At 39.1% G+C, this 22,231-nt stretch overlaps 1 protein-coding gene across 3 annotated transcripts in view; it reads left to right on the forward strand.

The window, feature by feature from the left end:
- The window catches only part of LOC117291674 (low-density lipoprotein receptor-related protein 2-like), a 137,700-nt gene that overhangs the window by 14,724 nt on the left and 100,745 nt on the right, over positions 1 to 22,231 (forward strand). For 2 of the 3 annotated variants that reach the window (XM_033773520.1, XM_033773521.1), the window contains exons 6-21: positions 455 to 571; positions 1,433 to 1,549; positions 2,548 to 2,676; positions 4,074 to 4,190; positions 5,169 to 5,291; positions 6,030 to 6,196; positions 7,171 to 7,406; positions 7,885 to 8,103; positions 9,044 to 9,252; positions 9,842 to 9,982; positions 12,461 to 12,691; positions 16,947 to 17,142; positions 18,080 to 18,233; positions 19,202 to 19,295; positions 20,140 to 20,271; positions 21,649 to 21,770. In XM_033773520.1, the coding sequence (XP_033629411.1) occupies positions 455 to 571; positions 1,433 to 1,549; positions 2,548 to 2,676; positions 4,074 to 4,190; positions 5,169 to 5,291; positions 6,030 to 6,196; positions 7,171 to 7,406; positions 7,885 to 8,103; positions 9,044 to 9,252; positions 9,842 to 9,982; positions 12,461 to 12,691; positions 16,947 to 17,142; positions 18,080 to 18,233; positions 19,202 to 19,295; positions 20,140 to 20,271; positions 21,649 to 21,770 (2,504 nt within the window). Of the gene's footprint in view, positions 1 to 454; positions 572 to 1,432; positions 1,550 to 2,547; positions 2,677 to 4,073; positions 4,191 to 5,168; positions 5,292 to 6,029; positions 6,197 to 7,170; positions 7,407 to 7,884; positions 8,104 to 9,043; positions 9,253 to 9,841; positions 9,983 to 11,560; positions 11,646 to 12,460; positions 12,692 to 16,946; positions 17,143 to 18,079; positions 18,234 to 19,201; positions 19,296 to 20,139; positions 20,272 to 21,648; positions 21,771 to 22,231 lie in introns of those variants that run through there. The other variant, XM_033773522.1, reaches the window with a different exon arrangement.

Genomic DNA, 22,231 nt, shown 5'->3' on the forward strand with positions numbered 1-22,231 from the left:
TGTCCTTCAGGGGACCAGTCTAGCACTATACTAACCTGAGTCATCTAGCCCTATTGTTTGCGGCCTCCCTATTTGTTGAGTCTTTGTTCAGGGTGCCTGCATAGACCTTTTCGCAAATACTAATTGCGCAGGCGCAAACTGTTGAAATGAAACGGGTCAAGTATTTGACTGTGTGTAAGCACTGTATACTCGGTACTTTTCCAAGCCCTGAAAAAAAAAAAAAACACGGGCATATTACTTGGGTGGGATTCAAACCCACGACCTTTGCAATTCTAAAGCAATGTCTTAACTTTTCAAGTATGAAAACTTTTGTCTTTCTTTCCTTTCAGCTCTGTGAAAAAAAATTCACAGGCATATATTACTCGGGTGGGATTCCAACCCATGACCTTTGCAACTCTAGAGCAGCGTCTTAAATTGTTCGAGTATTAAAACTTTTGTCATTCTTTCCTTTCAGCGTTTGCAACTTGCCTTCCTCAACACACGGCGTGTCAAAGTGGAGAGTGCCTACCGGCGGAGTATAAGTGCAATCACTACGCACAATGCTGGGACGCGTCGGACGAAGTGAATTGCAGTTACGTACACACCTTTTGAATCTAAACCAATCAGCCCCTCATCTAACTATTATTATTATTAAAGGTTATGGAAACTATTGGTAGTTATTCAAACTAATTGTTAACATAACACTTTAGTAACAAGCTATGGAGAGCTATTGATAGTATCAACATTGCCTCGGGAAATCGGTCGCTCTTCTGGTCACTCAAAGTCCCTCGGTGGAATAGACGTATACTAGTTACCTCGTTGCCAGTCAATATGTGTATAATAACTTCTTTTATCTGCTCACCCTTGGTGGACTTTGAAAAAAAAAATTGAATTATTGCCCACCACTAAATATGGTCTAGCTAAAACCTTTCCCACAAGCCACGCAGGCCTTTGTTTTAGCATCAAGCAATGGGAAACATTTGAGACGCGCATGCTCAGTATATTGCGCGCTTTAGTCTGAGCATGCGCACTACGGACGAGACCTGTGAAAAAGGACAGTCCAAAAGTCTCCCATTAAAGTCACTTGGCCATAAAGGGAGATGCTAACTAATACTTAGCATCTCCATATGCTAAGCAGACATAACAGACCTATTTTGAGCTCTGAGCGTGTGCACACATACTGTGAAAACGAACTGTGCAAAAAGACCGTCCAAAAATATGCCATAAATGGGTAGCAAATTGCGTCATTGACCGCAATCTTTGATGTACAATGTATTAACACTAGAAAAGTGCACGCGTGTACGCGCTACGCGTGGCTCTCGGCCTATGGTAGCTTTCACGCGTGCACAATTCATCAAATATGGCGGCCGATGATGCGTATTGCAATCTGTCTATAGAAGTCCTTTGACCGTGAATGGAGATGCTAACTGATATATTTTGGTTGTTGTTACAGCTCATGCAGAATGTCAAGGGAGTCAGTACAGATGCAATAGTGGCCAATGTATACCAACACGCTGGGTTTGTGATGGGATATTAGACTGTTCCGACCGATCTGATGAAGAAAAATGTGGTAAGTAAACCAGTGATTCAGGCTACCAATGATAAACAACTTGCACTAGGGGTATAAATGGGTACCTGTGAGGGGGTTGAACTTGTGTATGAAAAAGCCACTAGAGCGCCATGGCAGCTCGGGCTGTATACACCCAAGGGAGCTAAGAAAGGTTTTTATTGGCACAATGACCAGGGGCCGATTTCACAAAGAGCTAAGATTGATCGTAACTGTAAATCAGTCGTAGTTGCTAAGTTGAGTGTGATGTCACAATACAAATCACTGTGGTAATACTGACAATTTTGTCTTGCGATGGATTTTATTGCTTTGTGAAATTGGCTCCAGGTCACTAATGTAAAGCGCATTGAGACGTTATTGTGAAATGCGCTATGAACTAAAGTTCTTATTCTGCAGTTAGCAACATTCTTGAAATGCATCCGAAATGAGCTTATGTGGTTCATAAAATAACCAGTGGTTTAAATCCATTTTTACCCCAGTAGAATGATGAGGGGTTGTCAAAAATCACCACCGCTTTCACAAAGAGCCAATTCTCAAAAAAAAATCATACATTTTGGCAGATTTGTTTTTTCTTCACATTCTGGATGTTATCATTTACATCATAATTTTCCCAAATTTGTTTGTGCAACTAGGGCGTTTTTTCTTTCAGTAGTCTCTCGCAAATGCGATGACCAATTGAGCCCAAATTTTCACAGGTGTGTAATTTGTTTGTATATGTTGGGATACACCAAGTGAGAATACTGGTCTTTGACAACTACCAAAGGTGTCCAGGGGTGGATTTCACAAAGAGTTAAGACTAGTCTTATCTTGAGTTAGGATGAGTTAGGACGAGTTACTCGTCCATAGCCACTTGTTTTGTATATCTCCTAGGACTAGTCCTAAGTTAAGACTAGTCCTAACTCTTTGTGAAATCAACCCCAGTGCCTTTAAGAGATGAGCATGATTGTTTAGCAAATGCTGCTCCTCATACTTTAAAACTGTGTTTACTTATTCGATCGTAGTTGGCACATTCTCCTGCCCTCCCGGGCAATGGCCATGTTCGAGAAGCTTAAGGAAGTGTGTAGATGTAAACACACTCTGCGATAGTCACAACGACTGCCCGGATGCAGAAGATGAAGATCTGCCCTGCAGTAAGTTCAACTTTGAAAATTACTTTGTAAATAACTCTCATATTGACTCACCCACCCGAGTAAAATGCCTGTGATATTTTTTCACAGGACTCGGGAATGTACTGAGTATACATTTCTAACACACATCGGTGTATGGGTAAAAACCAAAATAATATTCTTTATCCCTTATGCAAATTTAACATCTCTTACATATTAACCCAACTCATCTGACATGATTGTCAGAATAATCTTGAGCGCGCCATTTTGGTGATCAATGTCACTGTGCACTGTTCAGTGAAGTGCGTACATAAACCTATTGGTCATCACCAAAATGGTGAGCGGGGCACAGTCGCTGCAGGTAACGTGCTTGCAAGGGGTCATTATATGGCATTGCATGGTGAGGTATCAATAAATATTTTGTTTGCGGTAACACCATGTGTGTATCTACTTGCCAGGTAGATAATGTTCTTTTGAGAACTTGTCTTGCTCCAGCCTTCTGATGATGACTAGAGCAAAAAGTTGACACCAATTTAAGCTCACTTGATCTGCCATGAAGCTAAAGTAGTAGTCTCAGCCCAGGTAGTAGTTAAAAAGCAGGACAGTTCTTATTCAGAAGTGAGAAGTCTCCCAAACTCCACAAATCTACTGCACCGTTTAATAGAATTTGAAGCAAGACAAGTTCTCAAAAGAACATAATCTACCTGGCAAGTAGATACACACATGTAAATTGGTTTATTCTTTGGGAATGAAATAATTGCAAAGTAACACATTTTTTTCTGCCACATTTTGTTTCTGTTTGGGAAGATGTTTACAGATACTGTTAAAGATAACATGTAGGTACAGTGAACAAAATCTAACAGTAGAAAGGCCTCATGCCTGAAGCCTTTCTCAGATTCAAATTTCTGCGTGAAAAACTACCCCTTTCTCTTAATAAAGGAACATTTCAGAATTGGTTTTGCTTACAAAACATTTGCTGGCAGTTTAAGCATTTCATGTAATCCACCATATACATAAACTGACAAACGTGTAGAAGTTTTAGATCGATCGGCCATCTGGGTCATGAGAGAATAGTGAAAAACCGATTACAAATGTTGCGTTGCATCGATGCAAAAATTAAAAATGAGTAAAGCGCTCACTGAGCGATAAACTCCAAACACGAAGTTAGATTAAATATTTCTTATCAAATATCACTTTTCAGACAGAAATATTTCAAGGGATGTTTTCAACTATCACCATCATTAGACCGTGTAAGTTTTATGTAAATCTGTGATTTATTCACGATTTTTGTTTCTTACCAATTCTGTAACGTTCCTAAACTAGATTACCTCAAAGGGGCAATTTCTCACAATGTTTTAAAATATCAACAGCTCTCCAGACTCCAGTGCGTTACTTAGTTTTCTCTTTTTATTTTATTTTAGATTCCCGGTCATGTGGCTACCTGAGCTGTGAATACCAATGCCATTCAGCTCCAAATGGGGGGACGTGTTACTGTCAGCCTGGTTTTGTCATCTCCTCTGACAATAGAACCTGCGAGGGTGAGTTTACATACAATTCATTGGTTACCAGTTGAACAACGACTTGCATACAAAGTCCTTCTCATCATCTTCCGTGCATTAAAGTTCTCCTTACCTAAATAGGTACATCGCTTCTATCATCAACATCCATAAGCCATCTTGCTCTGGTCTCCATTCTTCCAGTGGTCTATCTCTAGCAGTCTCGAAATCTAAAAGATCATAATAATAAAATAATAATAAAACCATTCTTATATAGCGCATATCACCGTGAGGCCCCTATGCGCTGTAAAAGGAAATCAGCAATTATTGTACAAAGTCAAAAATATGTTTTTAACCGGGTTTTGATGTCTCAGGCTGTTTGACAACCTCTGGAAGAGTGTTCCATAACTGAACTGGGTCGATCGAGAATTTGCCGCCGTCACCCTTCGCTTGTGAAACAAACTTCCCACTCAGTGACCTGTGGGACTGTTGATAGTTCTTGTCTTATTTACAAATTTAAGAGTAGGCCCCGACCTGAGAGGGCGCTGTTCATGACATCAATCGAGGCGCGATATTGAAGAGAAAATGCTGCACAGTGCTGAAAAAGGCATCGGACCGGACCTCTAGGCACTATTGCTCTTGTGAGTCTGGCCAGCCATGCAGACTGACCCCATCTGTAGTTGTTTTGCTGCATCCAGCAGCAATACAAATGCAAGAAAACAACTTTTTTGAAACCTACAAACTCAATGACATGGACATACATGTACTTTGCACGTGTGTTTACTCTACGCATCAAGGCAAAGTCTGCCTCGATTGACGTCACAAAAGGGGTAGGCGGAGTCAATCCCCAAACAACTTTAACCATTTTATTTAACATATAAATTGTGACAAACCATTACTAAAAAAATTGTTTTATTGTTACTAAACAAATACTCTTATGTTTGAAAAAAGTGACTTTCCAGGTGACTTTAATGTTTTTGCCCGTTATAAATGTATTTTTTATTATTATTATTATTTTAGATTTTGATGAGTGTAACCATTGGGGTTACTGTGCGCATGGATGTCAGAATGAAGCAAGTACCTACCAGTGTTCATGTGAAGAAGGCTACATGCTAGAAGGAGATGGAATGTGTAGATCAATAGGTTTGTACATACCCAAGAATCTGCTTTCAAAACATCAAGTTTTTTAAAGGCACTGGTAATTACTCAAAATAATTGTTAGCATAAAAACTTACCTGGTAAAGAGCAATGGAGAGCTGTTGATAGTATAAAACATTGTGAGAAACGGCTCCCTCTGAAGTGATACAGTTTTTTGAGAAAGAGATAATTTTGTCACTCAAATATAAAAAGACTTCCAGACCTGAAGCCTTTTATTAGGCATCTGATAGCACGCGAATTTGTGCAGCAGTGGTATTTTTTCTTGCATTGTTCTCTCGCAACTTGATGACCAATTGAGTCTAAATTTTCACAGATTTTGTATTTTATGCTTATTTTGGGATACACCAAGTGAGAAGACTGGTCTTTGACAATTACCAAGCGTGTTCAGTGCCTTTAATGATCAATATTCATAAATACTCCAGTTAGTGAAAGTGCTCCTACTGGTTGATAGGTGGGTCCCATGATGTTTAAGACTGGTTTTTACACTGCTGATAAAGACATAATTGGGGCTGAGAAAAAAAAGGATTAAAAACAGAGCAGAAAATAGTGTTCATAACGTCGGAACCAAACCAATTTTGTTTTCCCATAGCCAACACTCCCTCAAAAGAGATTTAATTCATGCTTTTTACCCATAAGTTTACTATTATTTCTAGTAAATTCTTAAAAAGAGACATTGATTTTTTTTTTACAGAGATTACTTTATGAACTCATGTTTTTTTGTAGCCACTGACGTTCCTTACCTCTTGGTCACGTCCGGACAAACAATAACGCGATCAAACTTGAATGGTGAGCAAAAGTTAACCATCGCTACAGTACCTGATTCCATCACCCCTGAAAACCTGGACTTCCACTTTAGCTTGAGAAAGATTTTCTGGACTTCTGAAAAAGGGGTGAGTTCTTGGCCTAAAAAGTTTGTTCTGGTTTTTTATATTATATTGATTTCCTCATCACTTTATTTTTTATTATTTTTATGCAAGTCGCCAGACACACAAGGCCTGAAGGCCACTTCAAGGTGTGGGCTACATTGTTTTCATTCCAGGGGCCATTGCCACCTATTCCTAGGGCTGAAACAGGGTTACCCTTTTACTGTCCATACGGATGTAGGCTTGGGTATCATCAATCCGAAGCCTGGCCGGTAGAGCAGAAAGCACTACCTCCCCAATTTTCATAGCAAGTGTCACGACCGGGATTCAAACCCACAGCCTTCTAAGCTTAACTCCGGTGCTCTTAACCGCTCGACCATGACACTGCCACAAAATAATAATAATAATAACAATAATAATAACCCGTTTTTAAATAGCGCTTTACACATCCAAAGAGCGTTTCAAAGTGCTTCCAACATCATTACCCCTGATCACTGGGCCTTAAATCATTCCTTGAACCATTTTAGCTTACAGCCTGTGCAACATTAATATGCGCTATTCGGCCGAATCAATCACAAGAACCATCTCTGCCCTCACAGGTACCCATTTACCCCTGGGTGGAGAGGAAGCAATTATAGTGAAGTGTCTTGCTCAGGGACACAAGTGTCATGACTGGGACTCGAACCCACACTCTGCTGAACCGAAGCACCAGAGCTTTTTGTGTTTTGGCGACCCCAACCAGAAACATTGGTCATCGGCTGAGCGCAGTGACGATGCTGTTCAGACCTACCGGTAACCGACTTGTTGAGTCCGTTGGGCTTTAGTTGGGGTCGCCAAAACGCACTCCAGCTCATGCAGCAACGACACCCCATTACAATAAAGTATTTTGTAGGCCTTTTGCATTCATAAAGCAAAAACAGACCACCTTTTCACAACATACAATTCCATGTGTTATGTTTTTAAAAATGCTTCCAATAGGAATATTTTGTTCCTTTTTAAAGGTTCACTCTTCAAACTTCATGGGAGGGAATCCAACTGAGCCGGAGGTGGTGTTTGCTGTTCCAGAGCGAATCACAATTGCGGCACTCGCTGTTGACTGGATCGGGAGCAAACTTTATATGGCTGAGAGACTTCCAGAACGAATTTTGGTCTCGGAGCTAGATGGTACCAACTCGGCATCGGTCATCAGCTATGATATTCATACAGTTTCAGCATTGGCTGTGGACCCTGTTAATGGGTAAACAAATTGTATAGCTTTTAATCAAGCAATTAGTTCATCAATCAGTCAATCAATCAATCAATCAAAATCAATCAATTAATCAATCAATCAATCAATCAATCAATCAATTAATCAACCAGAAAACACTTGGTTAGTGCCAAAATCAAGATTTTTTAAAAACATCTTATAAAAAGTTAATTATTTCTTAGTATGTAACACAGTTTCTATATTCTTCTTTTTCTTCAAGTGTTTGCATACTTTTTCATTGTCATTTTCTCCAGTAGTTTGTTCGTCCGTCTGTCTGTCTGTCTGTCTGTCTGTCTGTCTGTTTGTTTCGTCTTTGTTTTGTACAACATTTAAAACTTGAACGGTCTTTTATGGATGGCAGCCATCGAGCTGTGCTTGCAACCTAAAAAGTTTACTCCACTGGTTGATCACTTTTTGTGTGGTTTTCTGTTCAAGCTGGTTTTTTATTGACGCTCTTCTCTCTCACTAGGTACTTGTTTTTCGGCAGTGGTTCAAGATATTGGTGGAGAGACGAACAACATTTAAAACTTGAACGGTCTTTTATGGACGGCAGCCATCGAGCTGTGCTTGCAACCGAAAAAGTTTATTCCATCTCTGGGATCGCTCTGGACATTCCAACGAAAAGAGTCTTTTGGATTGACCAGAGTTATGACTTCATGAATACTGTTACCTATGATGGACATCATCGGTGAGTTATTTTAATGGGTGTGTCGGGCGAGGGGGAGGGGATGGATTGTGATTTGGGGACGGAGGCTTTGGGAGTGTTTGGTAAGTAGGCTTCTCAAGGCTCATGGTTTCTCAAGTTAGTGAAAATTTAATTTTTAAAATAGGATTAGCTTAGTCGTGTTACATGTAGTATGCATGTGTCAATATACACATATTTCGACACGCATTTCAATGGGAGACTTTGAGGCGCTAGGTGGCAGCAGACTTACCAGGTAAATTTCCATTGTTGACGTAGTTCTGAGCATGCGCACATAACCGAGAACAAGGTATTTTACCTGGTAAGTCTGCTGCCACCAAGCGCCCCAAAAGTCCCCCATTGGTTCCCTAAACTGCATACATGTATTATGTAGTAAGACTTATCACAAATTTGAAAAAGAATGAGATGGGGGGGGGGGGTTAGTTGTTGCCAGCCTACTCAAATCAACGACAGGAGTTATTAGAATATTTATATTACTGTAGTACACAATTGCATTTCCAGGGGTTATGTGCAATCGAGGCATTCTGTGGTAAAAAGGGTCAGTCTTTGTACATGGTCACTGACCATATATTTGCCATTACACAGAAACTGAATCCTGAAACTGACATATTGTTGGTTTTTAAGTGTGATACTGCATGGAAACTGCATGGTCAAGTTTAATATCATCTGTTCCCCCCCCCCCACCCCCAGAATTTCAGTATGCACTTTCGTTTCAGTTGTTCTGGATAATTTTGTCTGGAAAAATGTGAGGAAGACGCCTAATTCACTTAAAATGTTCAAAAGACAATGGTTTCCCCCGTTGTGTACAAAACCTTTTGCTGCACAGTGTGTATCATTTAAGGCACAGCTTTTAATCACTTTCGGGTACCAATTGATCTATATGCATTACATCATTTGTACTTTGTTTTTCCGACCCAACTTTAAGCTACACGATTCTGCAAGGGTTTCAGGTGATTCCTTCGCCCCAATCTTTAGCAGTCTTTGAGCGTTTTGCCTTCATTGCTGATCATACCAGAGATGCCGTCCTACGCGCGGATCGTTACGACTGGTCCTCTGATGTGACGATCAGACTTCCTGTTACTGAAGTGGAACCCAAAGGAGTTTCTGTTTACCACTCATCACAACAACCATCAGGTAAGGAAATAACTTTAATAATAATAGTAACATCAAAGTCTTATACATGTGACGCGCACTTATCTACCAAACAAGGTTCTCATGGGCGCTGAGTCAAACCCAATTATTTAGCACCTTATAAGGGTTTACAAGGTGCCACGGCGCATTCAGCAGCCACAGCCAGGAACACCGGGGTGAACCCCTTCTCTTTTTGATAAAGTGCACTGCTTTCTTTTATATGCGTTACACAACACACGGGACCAAGGACTTTACGTCCCATCGACTTTACGTCCCATCCGAAGGACAAAGCAAGTTGCAAGAGAACAATGAAAGAAAAAACATCCTTTCAGATGCCTATAAAAAGCTTTAGGCCTGAAGTCTTTTATTAATTGATTGAGAAATTACCTCTTTCTCAAAAACTACGTTACGAGAGGGAGCCATTTCTCTTGGATGTTTTATACTGTCAACAGCTCTCCGTTTCTCGTTACCAAGTTTGTTTTTATGCTAACAACTATTTTGAGTGTCTGTCAATATTGTCCATCCCCCCCCAGTGCATTTAAACATTGACGTTTTGTAGAAATTTATTAGAGACATTTGAATTTGTTGGCAGTACCAAATCCGTGTGGATCGAATAACGGCGGATGCGAGCATCTATGCGTTGTGTCCCATCGCTCTGACAATCATGGTCTGGGCTACAAGTGTATGTGCCGAAGTGCCTACAGATTAAATGAAGATGAAACGACCTGCTCAGGTAAATCAACCCAAATCCAATCTGTTGAGAGAAATGTAATTCTGATCCAGACCAATGCGCCTTATTTTTGACCGCGTTGGGGCGCTCTCAAACATTTGTTTCACTTGCGGGGTGCATTCATTTATACCCAAAACAGTTTATTAAAGACTGGAACACATTATCGCCACAGACATCATATCCACCATAGACAATAAGACTTTTAAAGGAGCCAATATAATCTAGCTCTAAAGCAACTTAAAACTACGGCGCATCAAAGGTGACAGTAGAACACCTTTTATAAAGCTGTGCAGGACTAATCGCGTATTCCCGCAGATGTACTAAAAATACGCGGTCAAAAGTTATGTTGTTTTCCTTCACTTGTGTTTGACCTTGCATGACTTTGCTGAATGCCTCCTCCACTGACTAAAGCTCATTGCATGCCATTCATTTTGCATTTTCCTTAACATTACATTCTACATGCCATTTAATACTCTAGTTTCAATACTTAAATCTGTAGAGCCCTTATTCAAGGCTCTGCTTACCGTTAGCCAAGAATCGGTGCTTACGTCAAGCGTATTTCATGGGAATTGTTGCTGGAGCTCTGGGCCCAATTTCATAGCCCTGCTTAGCGGTAAGCAAATTTGCGTGCTTACTGTAGCAGAATAATTTGCTTAAGCCTTAGCATATTTCACAGGTTAGCAGAGAAATTGGGCGGCTATATTGCGTGTTTACCGTGGATTTGCATTGTGACGTCATTTATTTTCATGCGAGAAACAGGGGAAGGTTAGCATGCCTTTTCGTGTGCTTATGGTTAGCAGCACTATGAAATAGAAATTGCACAGTAAGCACATAATCGGCTGCTAAGCAGCGCTATGAAATTGGGCCCTGGTGTACCCAATGTGCAGCTAGTGCAGAAATTTGGCGATCGCACAGTTTAGCGGAAAAAATTGTGATCGCAATGGCAAAATTTCGCGGTAAGCAGAGCCATGAAATTGGGCCCCGATTTACTACAATCGTTAAACAAATTTTGCTTAGGATTTCCAGTGCGGAAGTAAACTTTTAAGAAAGATTTAAATAAATTCAATCTCAATATCATGGCTGCCAGTGCTAACGGCCTGTAATGCTTGAGGTCTTGTTGTATTTTTTTGTTAATTAAAGACTCTGGACACTATCGCTAATTGTCAAAGACCAGTCTTCTCACTTGGTGTATCTCAAAACTTATGCACAAAATATGAACCTGTTAAAATTTTAACTCAATCGGTCATTGAAGTGGCGAGATAATAATGGAAGGAAAAAAATACCCTTGTCACACATAGTTGGGTGCTTTCAGATGCTTGATTTCGAGACCTCTAAATCTAATTCTGAGGTCTCGAAATCAAATTCAAATAATTCAGTGGAAAATTACTTCTTTCACAAAAACTACATTACTTCAGAGGGGGCGGTTTCTTAAAATGTTGTATGCTATCAACAGCTCTCACTACTTGTTACCATTAGGAAGGTTTTATGCTAAATATTATTTTGAGTAATTACCAATAGTGTCCACTTCCTTTAAACGAGATGACATGGTCTTTACTAGTTTTGCCAAAGAATCCTTGCATGTCTCCGGCTGGACACTGATCATTTCTACCGCTGCATGGAAGTGCTGCATGAAGCTCAGTATTAATGAATGGACCTTCGCTGTCATGTAAGTATTTTAAGAACAAGTGCGAGTGGAATACGAAAAAAGAGCAGCGCTTTCATTATGGGAAAGCTCCATTAAGAATCTTTCGAGTTTCCCCACAAAGAAAATGAAAACTATACACCCTTTTCACCAGGGGGTGCGTAAACGTTGACTAACTTGTTGAGTCATTACACTTAATGGATGCGCATTACATCTGCCTGGGACAGTCAGAAGCCCCACTGGTTTGTGCATGATTCACATAAGTCCACTGTTTGGAAAAGGAATGACATTGAGAAACGGAAACTTTTTTTCTACTTTGTAAGCATACTTTCTCTTGAAAAATTTAAAAATATTGAATTTGACCTTGAAGCCCCTCTTGCTGCATTTTTTTTGTTTAACAGTGTACTGAATTTGGTTTTGTATAATGTTAGTTTGTTGAAAATAACTGTATACTGGATTGCTTGATTTCAGTCTCAGTCTTGGGTCTCCAAGGGATTTCTTTTCTTTTCTGGCCTTAATACTGCACGTTGCATGTCCTGATCCTGATCGAGACTAGCCTTTGTAAGGTTACACTGTCAGATTTTGTTTTTTATTTCAGTCTCAAACTTGGTCTCCTGCAGCCGATTTATCAAAGCTGTACGCAGCTGCGTAAGTCCACATGTGCAATGTTTATGGCACAAATTGCGCCATAAAAGTTGCGCAAGTGGCGCAAAATGCGCCATAACACGTTACGCAAGTGGACTTACGCAGTTGCGTAAAGTTTTGTGAAATTGGCTGCCGGTTTCCTGGTTTTGACTTCATCCTCCAACCTGCACTTTTAACCTTTTGGTCCCATGCAGAGATCACATCCTTTCTTCTTGGCTATAGCTATGTGGTGATGCACGGAATCTCATTGAACTTCAATGAAGAGAATTTGGAATGCATTGAACCAATCGTCAGAGGCTCAGTAGAATCATCTAACTCGTACGACTTGTACGTTTCTACTGACCCCGTAATCGATGCTGAGAGTAGGTACATCTACCACGTGCGAAGGGGTGGAGTCCTCCGCCGAGTTAAAACTGATGGAACAGGTAACCTTACTAGAAAATTAGACGTCAAGTGTAATGTTGAGGATAATGTACGATTCTTGTGTGAGTGCAGAATATGTTGACAAGATCTGGGGTCAATTTCACCAAGGTAGTCCTAACTAACGACTAGTTCTAGGAATCTTAAAGAGCTATTAAAAACTTAAGGCTGGTCCTAAGTTAGGACGAGTAACTTTACCTAACTCGAGATAGGACTATAGTCTTAAGGATGAGTAACTTTACCTAACTCAAGATAGGACTATAGTCTTAAGGATGAGTAACTTTACCTAACTCGAGATAGGACTATAGTCTTATGGACGCGTAACTTTACCTAACTCGAGATAGGACTATAGTCTTAAGGATGAGTAACTTTACCTAACTCGAGATAGGACTATAGTCTTAAGGACGAGTAACTTTACCTAACTCGAGATAGGACTATAGTTTTAAAGCCATTGGACCCTTTCGGTTCAGAAAAAAAAAAAAAGTTCACAGATTTACAAATAACTTACAGGGTTTACAGAAGGCAATGGTGAAAGACTTCTCTTGAAATATTATTCCATGAAATGCTTTACCTTTTGAGAAAACAGCAAAACAATATAAATTCTCGTTAACGAGAATTACGGATTTATTTGAAACACATGTCATGACACGGCGAAACGCGCGGAAACAAGGGTGGGTTTTTCCGTTGTTTTCTCCCGAGTCCGATGACCGATTGAGCCTAAATTTTCACAGGTTTGTTATTTGATATAGAAGTTGTGGTACACAAAGTGTGGGACTTGGACAATACTGTTTACCGAAAGGGTCCAATGGCTTTAAGGACGAGTAGTTTTACCTTACTCGAGATAGGACTATAGTCTTAAGGACGAGTAACTTTACCCATATGAACAACTTCCGCGCATCTGCTCACTGAGCTCAGTGTCACCACGCTCAGCGTAGGAAAATGACACTCAAAAAGACCCCTCACTGAAAACTTTCGCGAGTAAATGGAAAGTACGTCTAGGTTTCTCACCAACTCGCTACGCATTTCAAAGTTTAATGTATTACCTTTCATATGGTTATTTTTTTAATATTTATTATGTTCGGGAAAAAAGGGCTTTTTTCAATCAAAAACGGGGTGTAAAACCTCAAAATCGGCAAAGTCAATGGAGGTCAACACGATTATTGACCATTTTCCGGTGGGTTGCCTCACTGAATTGAACGGCACAGTCGTTCCTTTTGTCCCACAGATTCAACTCGCACTTCTGAATAAACTACATAAAATTTCCTTTCCACTCATATAACAATCATTCTGATTGGACATGGGGAAAAAGGGGCTTTTTTTGCTTCCAATCATGCAACGTCTCTCTTCTAAGACATGACCCGATTACAATATGCAAAGTGCTTCTATAGTCTGGCTCCGTGTATTCTCTTATAAACCTGCGTATAATGTAGGTTGAACGGGGAACTAGATCAGACCACGCATTCATTTCGCAGAAACCGAAGCTCGCTGGATCGGTGTTAGTTTTTTCCCGTCATGGTTTGTTTTTTACTGATTAAATGGCTCAAAACTAAATTGTTCAGTATAGATATAGATGATATATTATAAGGTTTCTGTTATTTTCATAACTATCACTGGATATCGGCAAAATGAGTCTTGTTTGTCGTCCATGCTAGTCGGGCCGTATCATTTTTTCTTCGAGGGGTGACTGTGAGTGTTGTTGTGATTGTTCCCCATCTCGCCTACACATAGACATGTGCAATACGTGGAGAGGTAACAATTTGTTTGTTTCTTAAATTAAAAAAAAAGGTTTCTGCTTAGCATGTCATTACTTTTAGGTAGTAGTTTACAAACATGACATGATGGGTCTTCCCTCTAAGTTTTACAAAAACACAATCATGCAGTTTTTAATTGCTTATTTATTATATTATAAAATATCAATTTTGGCAAGCCAACCCAATCATTCATTCAATCATCAAGAAAACAACTATTGTTTACTCATCAGCCATCAGTAATAATATTAAATTATTTGTTTCTGATGCATGATTATACTTTTGTAAGGGTCTAAATTAACGTGGTGGGCAGATGTAAATGCACAGTGAAAAACAATTTTACAAAGATACAAAACAGTTTCGTTAACGACTAAATGTATTGTAATGTTAGTTAAAGTTTGTGCAATTATAGTTTTTTTTTTTTTTAAATAGCTGATTTGACATTAAACTTAATTTTGACCTCAACATTTCGGAATATCATCAGTGCACATTCCTGTCGGCGTGAGTTAGCAATAGACACGACATACATTTTTGTCTTTAACCATCAAGAGTACAAATGCTGATTGATGAACTGTATAAGTAACAATTATTTTTTGTATTTGTAATTTTCATGACAGGCTTTTTTGATGGCTGATGAGTCAAACCACCTAATAAGAAGGAGTCAACGCAAACGAAAGCAACACGACTATCGGAAACTCAACAGCGGACCAGCAGTGCCAACAGTGTCCAAAACGTGGTCTACAACCAAACTTTATGAACTTGAAGTCATCGACTCGAAGTTTGTAGACAACAAACATTCATGTTTGTCGGTTAATGTAACTGGACCGTACAATATTTTTAGAAATCATTTCAACTGTTTTAAAAAGCCAAAATAAAATATGTTGATCCATTCGTGTGCTATTTTTTGCCACATATGCCATTTATACATGCCATATAAATATTTTTGTTATATTAAACTACACATCTCGTTCATGCAAAGTATTTTTGTAACTTGTACTACTATATTTTTTGGTAAACTATATTTATATGTAATCTTTTTTACTGTTTTCATCATTAATTGTTTAAACTAAATTGGAGTTTACAGCAATACCAAATGCAACTTGTGTACATGAAAAGTTTATTTTCCAACCATTCCTGCAATATTTATATATCACATTATTGAACAAGTGGTTACTTATTATTGTATTCATACCATTGTTAATTGTTACATGTACTTATAAAATAAAACTTCATTTAGTTGAATAGTTGAAATCCAACACCTTGTATTGTGTACTCAGATTGTGTACATTAGTTATACCCCCCCTCTGCCACTTCCCCCCCCCCCCCATTGTGTGAAATGGTCCAGTCCATTGACCAGTTTCACAAAGAATGTGTGTGCTTTGTACACAAGGTCAAATCCCCACGCTGCACGCACACACACAGAAGAAATGGGATTTGTTGCACAAAGTTGTTCATATGAACTCGAGATAGGACTATAGTCTTAAGGACGAGTAACTTTACCCAACTTGAGATAGGACTAAAGTCTTAAGGACGAGTAACTTTACCCAACTTGAGATAGGACTATAGTCTTAAGGACGAGTAACTTTACCCAACTTGAGATAGGACTATAGTCTTAAGGACGAGTAACTTTACCCAACTCGAGATAGGACTATAGTCTTAAGGCGAGTAACTTTACCCAACTTGAGATAGGACTAAAGTCTTAAGGACGAGTAACTTTACCCAACTTGAGATAGGACTATAGTCTTAAGGACGAGTAACTTTACCCAACTCGAGATAGGACTATAGTCTTAAGGACGAGTAACTTTACCCAACTCGAGATAGGACTATAGTCTTAAGGACGAGTAACTTTACCCAACTCGAGATAGGACTATAGTCTTAAGGACGAGTAACTTTACCCAACTTGAGATAGGACTATAGTCTTAAGGACAAGTAACTTTACCCAACTCGAGATAGGACTATAGTCTTAAGGACGAGTAACTTTACCCAACTCGAGATAGGACTATAGTCTTAAGGACGAGTAACTTTACCCAACTTGAGATAGGACTATAGTCTTAAGGACAAGTAACTTTACCCAACTCGAGATAGGACTATAGTCTTAAGGACGAGTAACTTTACCCAACTCGAGATAGGACTATAGTCTTAAGGACGAGTAACTTTACCCAACTTGAGATAGGACTATAGTCTTAAGGACAAGTAACTTTACCCAACTTGAGATAGGACTATAGTCTTAAGGACGAGTAACTTTACCCAACTCGAGATAGGACCAGTCATAACTCTGTGAAATCCATCCCTGTACTATTCCATTTGCTGAACTTTCAAGTTTTAAGCTTATTTATTTGTCCACAGTATCAAGATCAGTCTATGATAATACATTTCACGAGGCGAAGCCGAGCGAAATGGACATGCCAGACTGTGCCTCACTGCACACTGGGCCCACCCCAGATTCCACCTTTTTTTATACAAAAAACCCTGCATTATCTCTCTCAACTTGACCAGTATCCCCTTTCTATAGGAGGAGAAGATTTCAACATTGGACATTTCTACCCACGCGGCATGAGCTATGATTGGTTGTCAAAGAATCTGTATTGGAAAGATCTTTATTATGACGTCATAGCAGTACTTAAGCTTGATGGAGACTTCACTGTGGAGACAGTTGTTAATGACAATGCAAAGAGCTTTTCTAACATTCAAGTTGCCCCACTGGCTGGGTAAGTTTTTACTTGATATGAAAAATAATGATAAAGTGAACAAGCATATTATTGGAGGTTACTTAACTTACACAACACCTTGGACCACTGGGTTTACGTCCCATCCAAAGGACGAAGCAATGGTTAAGGGTCTTGCTTAAGGACACAAGTGTCACGACTGGGGCTCGAACCCACACTCAGCTAATCAGAAACACCAGAGTTTGAATTCGGTGCTCTTAACCGCTCGGCCACGACACTTCCCACCACAATTTGTTTCAAGGTCTGTGCCGTATAGTTTATTAATAAACTTAGTTATGGCGTAGTACAAATCTTATCAACATAAGAATAAATCACATCAAAAGGTCAGCATTAAATGTGCATTCATAATACCTCAAACAGTTTTCGCTGTTCCTATTGGTGGAATGCGCGTCACGTGGGGGTGTTTAAATGGATACTACGCGCTAGTCTTGGTGCAAGTAGTTTCTTGGCCGCGCTGTGTGTGAAAGGAAAACGAGAACGTCTTGCACCAAGACTACAACGCAGGCATCTCAGTCAAAACAATGCAACACACGGACGTCAGACATACAGAGCCCAAGCACGTCGGGAACAGATAGGTGTTACAGAGTTTCTTACTTTATTACGCCTTTTAATCAAAAAGGTATTTATGAATGGGCATGAAAGAGTAGTGACTCGTTCTTTAATGGCCGTTTAAAACCGTGCAAGGTTGTTGCCGTGTGATGAAAGTCCTCGCCTTTGGCTCGGGCCTTATCACACGGCAACGACCCTGCCGGTTTTAAACGGCCGTTAAAGAACTCGTCGCTACCCTTTTATTCCCTTATTTCTTGAAGTAATATATTTCCAGGAGCATTCTAGTGTGATCATGTTGAAACTTGTTAGGCTGTACTGTACATTTCTAATTCAAAGTTGAAGTTGATGTCTTTCTTTCTTTTCTTTTCAGGTATTTGTTTTGGTACAATTATGATGAACGGAAGATAGAACGATTTTGGTTGGATGGCTCTCATCGTGAAGATGTTATTACTGGTGAGATTGGCGGAGTTCGTGAACTCCGAGTTGATCATCAAACCAGCATGCTCTACTGGATTTCCTATTCAGTAAGTGACAATGATTCAATATGGAAAGGTTTGCGGTAACACCATGTAATGACTCTCTCTGATGAGTTGGGGGTGGTTCTGAAAAGAAGCGTTGGTTTCAACTCAATGTTTCGATCAGTATGCTCTGACCGTCTTCTGGAGAAAGCTGTTCGTTTCAGAACCACCCCGACTCATTTAGAGACAGTCATTACATGGTGTTACCGCAAACCTTTCCATATTGTATTTCCACCATGCAAAGTTTCAAATCCTACTGACATTGATTCAATGTACAGTTCTAGGGGTCGATGAAAAGAAACAGCTATTGGATCATGACTGTTTTAACAGATATTCCCGATATGACTGTTTAATTTTTCATTAAAACAAAACCCTTTAGAACAATTATCCCTGGACGATATATCGCAGTTGTTAAATAACGTATTCGTAAAATTACGGATTATATCGCTAAAGTAGTAGTCCCAGCCAATTGTCTATACCTTCCGCCCGTAGTTAGAAAGCAGGACAGTCCTTTTCAGATCTGAGAAGTTACCTGAACATCTGGTAAATCCACCTCGTGGTAGTAGAATAAATAAAGCAAGACAGTTCTCTAAGAAAGAACTCTACCTGGCAAGTAGATACACACATGATGTTACCGCAAACCAAATATATATTAACATCGTCTCTGTCACGATATTTCGATATTTTCAAAACTAACATCGATATTGGCGATGTTGTCTTCAACATTGTACTGTGAACATATACTTGTGATATTGTCCAAGCTAAATAACATTAATTTTTGTTAGCACAAATGTTGGTCAGAGTGAAAAATACACCAGGATTGCCTCTTAAAAGCTCTTTACTTCATAATCTGAAACCTTTTTGCCCTTGTTTTCCCGAAAAAAAAAAAAAAAATCATGAATATTTCAGTAACTAGCCTTATTAGGATGGAGGTTTTGGGTAAAATGTGATATGTTTTTTTCTTTATATTTTAGGGTGTAGTTTGGCAAGCTAATTTAGATGGCGGGTCACGTACAATTGTTGATCTTGGTGTATCTTCTTTTGTATATTCAATGGCTATCAACAATGGTAGGTACAACCATTGGATTTTCAGATAATAATAGGCTTGCGGGAAACAGTTCCAACTGCATTGTCATAGCATAACATAATGAGTGTCATGGCGAAGCGGTCTAGTTCACTGCACCTAAACTCTGCTGTTGTCAGCAGCATAGTGTGGGTTCAAATCCTGGTCATGACACTTGGGCCCTTGAGCAAGCCACTTAAGAATAATTGCTTTGTAACAAGTTGGGAATAATTGCTTTGTAACAAGTTGGGAAGGTATTGCATTCTGCTCAACCAGCCAGGCTCCTCTTGCAGTGGATGGTACTGATGCCTACATCCCCGTGGAAGGGGAACCATGTTTCAGCCCCAGGAGTAGGCGGCAGTTGATTATTAATAATAACACCATTTAGCGCCTTTTTCTAAGGTTGCAAAGTGCTCAGAGAATGACAAGAAAAAAAACGTCAACAATCAATCAGTCAACGATTAATTTATTGATTGATTTATTGATAGATAGCGCTTTTTCCTAAGGTTGCAAAGCGCTCAGAAAATGACAAGAAAAAAAAACGTCAACAATGGGAATGAAAACCAAAACCAAAAGGAAAACCACGACCAGGCAAAGCCTGCAGCATTGAGCCATTTAGGATGGGATCAATACGTCATAAGCTCTATGGATACGGAGCTTAACTCGTTCTAAGTCTAAATCGTTCTAAGATTAATCATAAGTTACGGATAGGCCAGTGCGCCCTCTAGTTCTTATATATAACTCTATGCTTATAACAGATTGAGATTTTAATTATTCGCCAAGAAAGAGACATCTATTTAAAAAATGTACTCATTTTGATTATATTGAATTATTGTTCACCTGTGACAGGTATCGCATACCTCTCATCATATAAAGGAAACATTCTAACTTTAAATGTGTCCAGTGGATACCCAGCACGGGTTTTCGGCAAAGTTCGACACTCACATTTAATGTTGTACTCACTGGAAATACAGACATCGGGTGAGTTTGTTTTTATTTTTATATCATGCTGTGGGGCAGCATGCTTCCGAGCAACAGTAATTTGGTTTACTTTTGTTACCCCTGACCCGCATGATTTGTCTTTGTTTTTTATCCATTCTGGTTGTCGTTCCCATTTGGTTCTGTTTTCCTCCTGCATGCTCCGCCCTCAGCCGCCCTCTTATTGTGTTTATTTTTTCTTTTTCAAATAGTTTATTTAAGTTAATTTAATTTAACCTTACTTATTCCTTTATTTAATTCTGTATTTATTTTCCTTACTTCTTGCTTTTTTATAATTGTTGTTTTTTTTTTCCCCGTTAATGTTCTGTCTTGTGCTATTGTAACTTGTTTGTTGTACCTTGTATTGGTCGAATAAAAATAATAATGCTATTCACAGGTTTTGCTGTCAAGTGCAAGGGGTTAAACTTCTGTACGGGATAGCCAAACCAGGCGTTTGTACAGTAGCTGACAGATACAGATACAGATAAACATTTTGATATCCTCATAGGTTTTATGGGTCTTGATTTACTGTTGTACAATTTACTATTGTCCTTCAATTGAACCTTATGATTTTTTTGTGCTTTTGCCGTAACCACTTTGTCACTATGGAGCAATCTCCCCATATATCTGTCATGCTACCTCTACTGATTCTTGATGGTAAAGGTTTGTTTGACAATCACTCTTAAAGGCAGTGGACACTATTGGTAATTACTCAAAATAGTTATCAGCATAGAACCTCAGTTGGTAACGAGTAATGGGGAGAGGTTAATAGTATAAAGCATTGTGAGAAATGCAGTTTCCGAAAAAGAAATAATTTTCCACGAATTTGATTTAGAGGCCTCAAGTTTAGAATTTGAGGTCTCGAAATCAAGCATCTGAAAGCGCACAACTTTGTATGACAAATTTTCACAGGTTTGTTATTTGATGCATATTTTTTAGATACACCGAGTGAGAAGACTGGTCTTTGAAAATTATCAATAGTGTCCACTGTCTTTAAAATTAATGTCATTACAAATTTAATTTGTTAGAAGTACAGCGGCTTTCGACAAAAGCATTTTGAGAATCTTATTTTGGAAAAATCTTATTGAATTTCATCTTCCAAAATTTGAACCTGACAAACTTTCCTGTCAGAACAGTTTTAAGATTTTGTATTCCAATTATGGATTCTTCTTCCTGTAAGGACATAACTGCTCCTGATTTTCAGTGATATCGTTAAAAGGCTACCACCTTTCGAACGACTAAGCAGTTCCAAAAACCAAAGAAATGCACTTTTTGTCTTCCTGTTCCTTCAGTTTAAGCACTTGTAGAAGGTGCCAGTGAGAAGCGCTTTGTAAATGTGATTGCTAAATTTTTATATTTTTTATTTGTCCTCTTCAATAGTTGAGAATATTTGTTCCCGTAACGGAGGTAACAGTGACTGCAGTCATTTTTGCTTTCCCGCACCTTCAAATCAGAGGACTTGTGGTTGCCCAATAAACATGAGGCTCATGGCGGACCAACGGGTAAGCTTGATCATATGATTCATTACTCAAGCTGTTTTTTTGTCTCCAAAATATGCAGAAATTCTCACAGTTTTGTTTACTGTAATTCATTGTCTCAAAGTAAGAGACATAACTGAAGAAGACCCAGTCTGCTCAGAGTACAAATGGCTTATAGAACGGACTTATATGATGCAGAAAGATTTAAAGTTGTCATGGAGAAGAAAGGACTAATATGATGCAGAAAGAACCAGTTGGCTTAGAGTAGATAGGACTTAATAGAGAGGACTTATTATGAGACCTACGTAGACCCAGTTGGCTCAGAGTAGATAGGACTTATGAGACCTAGAAAGAAGCAGTCTGCTCAGAGTACAAAAGACTTTGAAGATTTAGAAAGACCAAGTCGTCTTAGAAAAGAAAGGACTTATGAGACCCATAAAGACCCAGTCTGCTCAGAGTAGAAAGGACTTACATGTATGAAACCT

The sequence above is a fragment of the Asterias rubens genome, chromosome 6, assembly GCF_902459465.1.
Source record: "Asterias rubens chromosome 6, eAstRub1.3, whole genome shotgun sequence".
NCBI lineage: Eukaryota > Metazoa > Echinodermata > Asteroidea > Forcipulatida > Asteriidae > Asterias > Asterias rubens.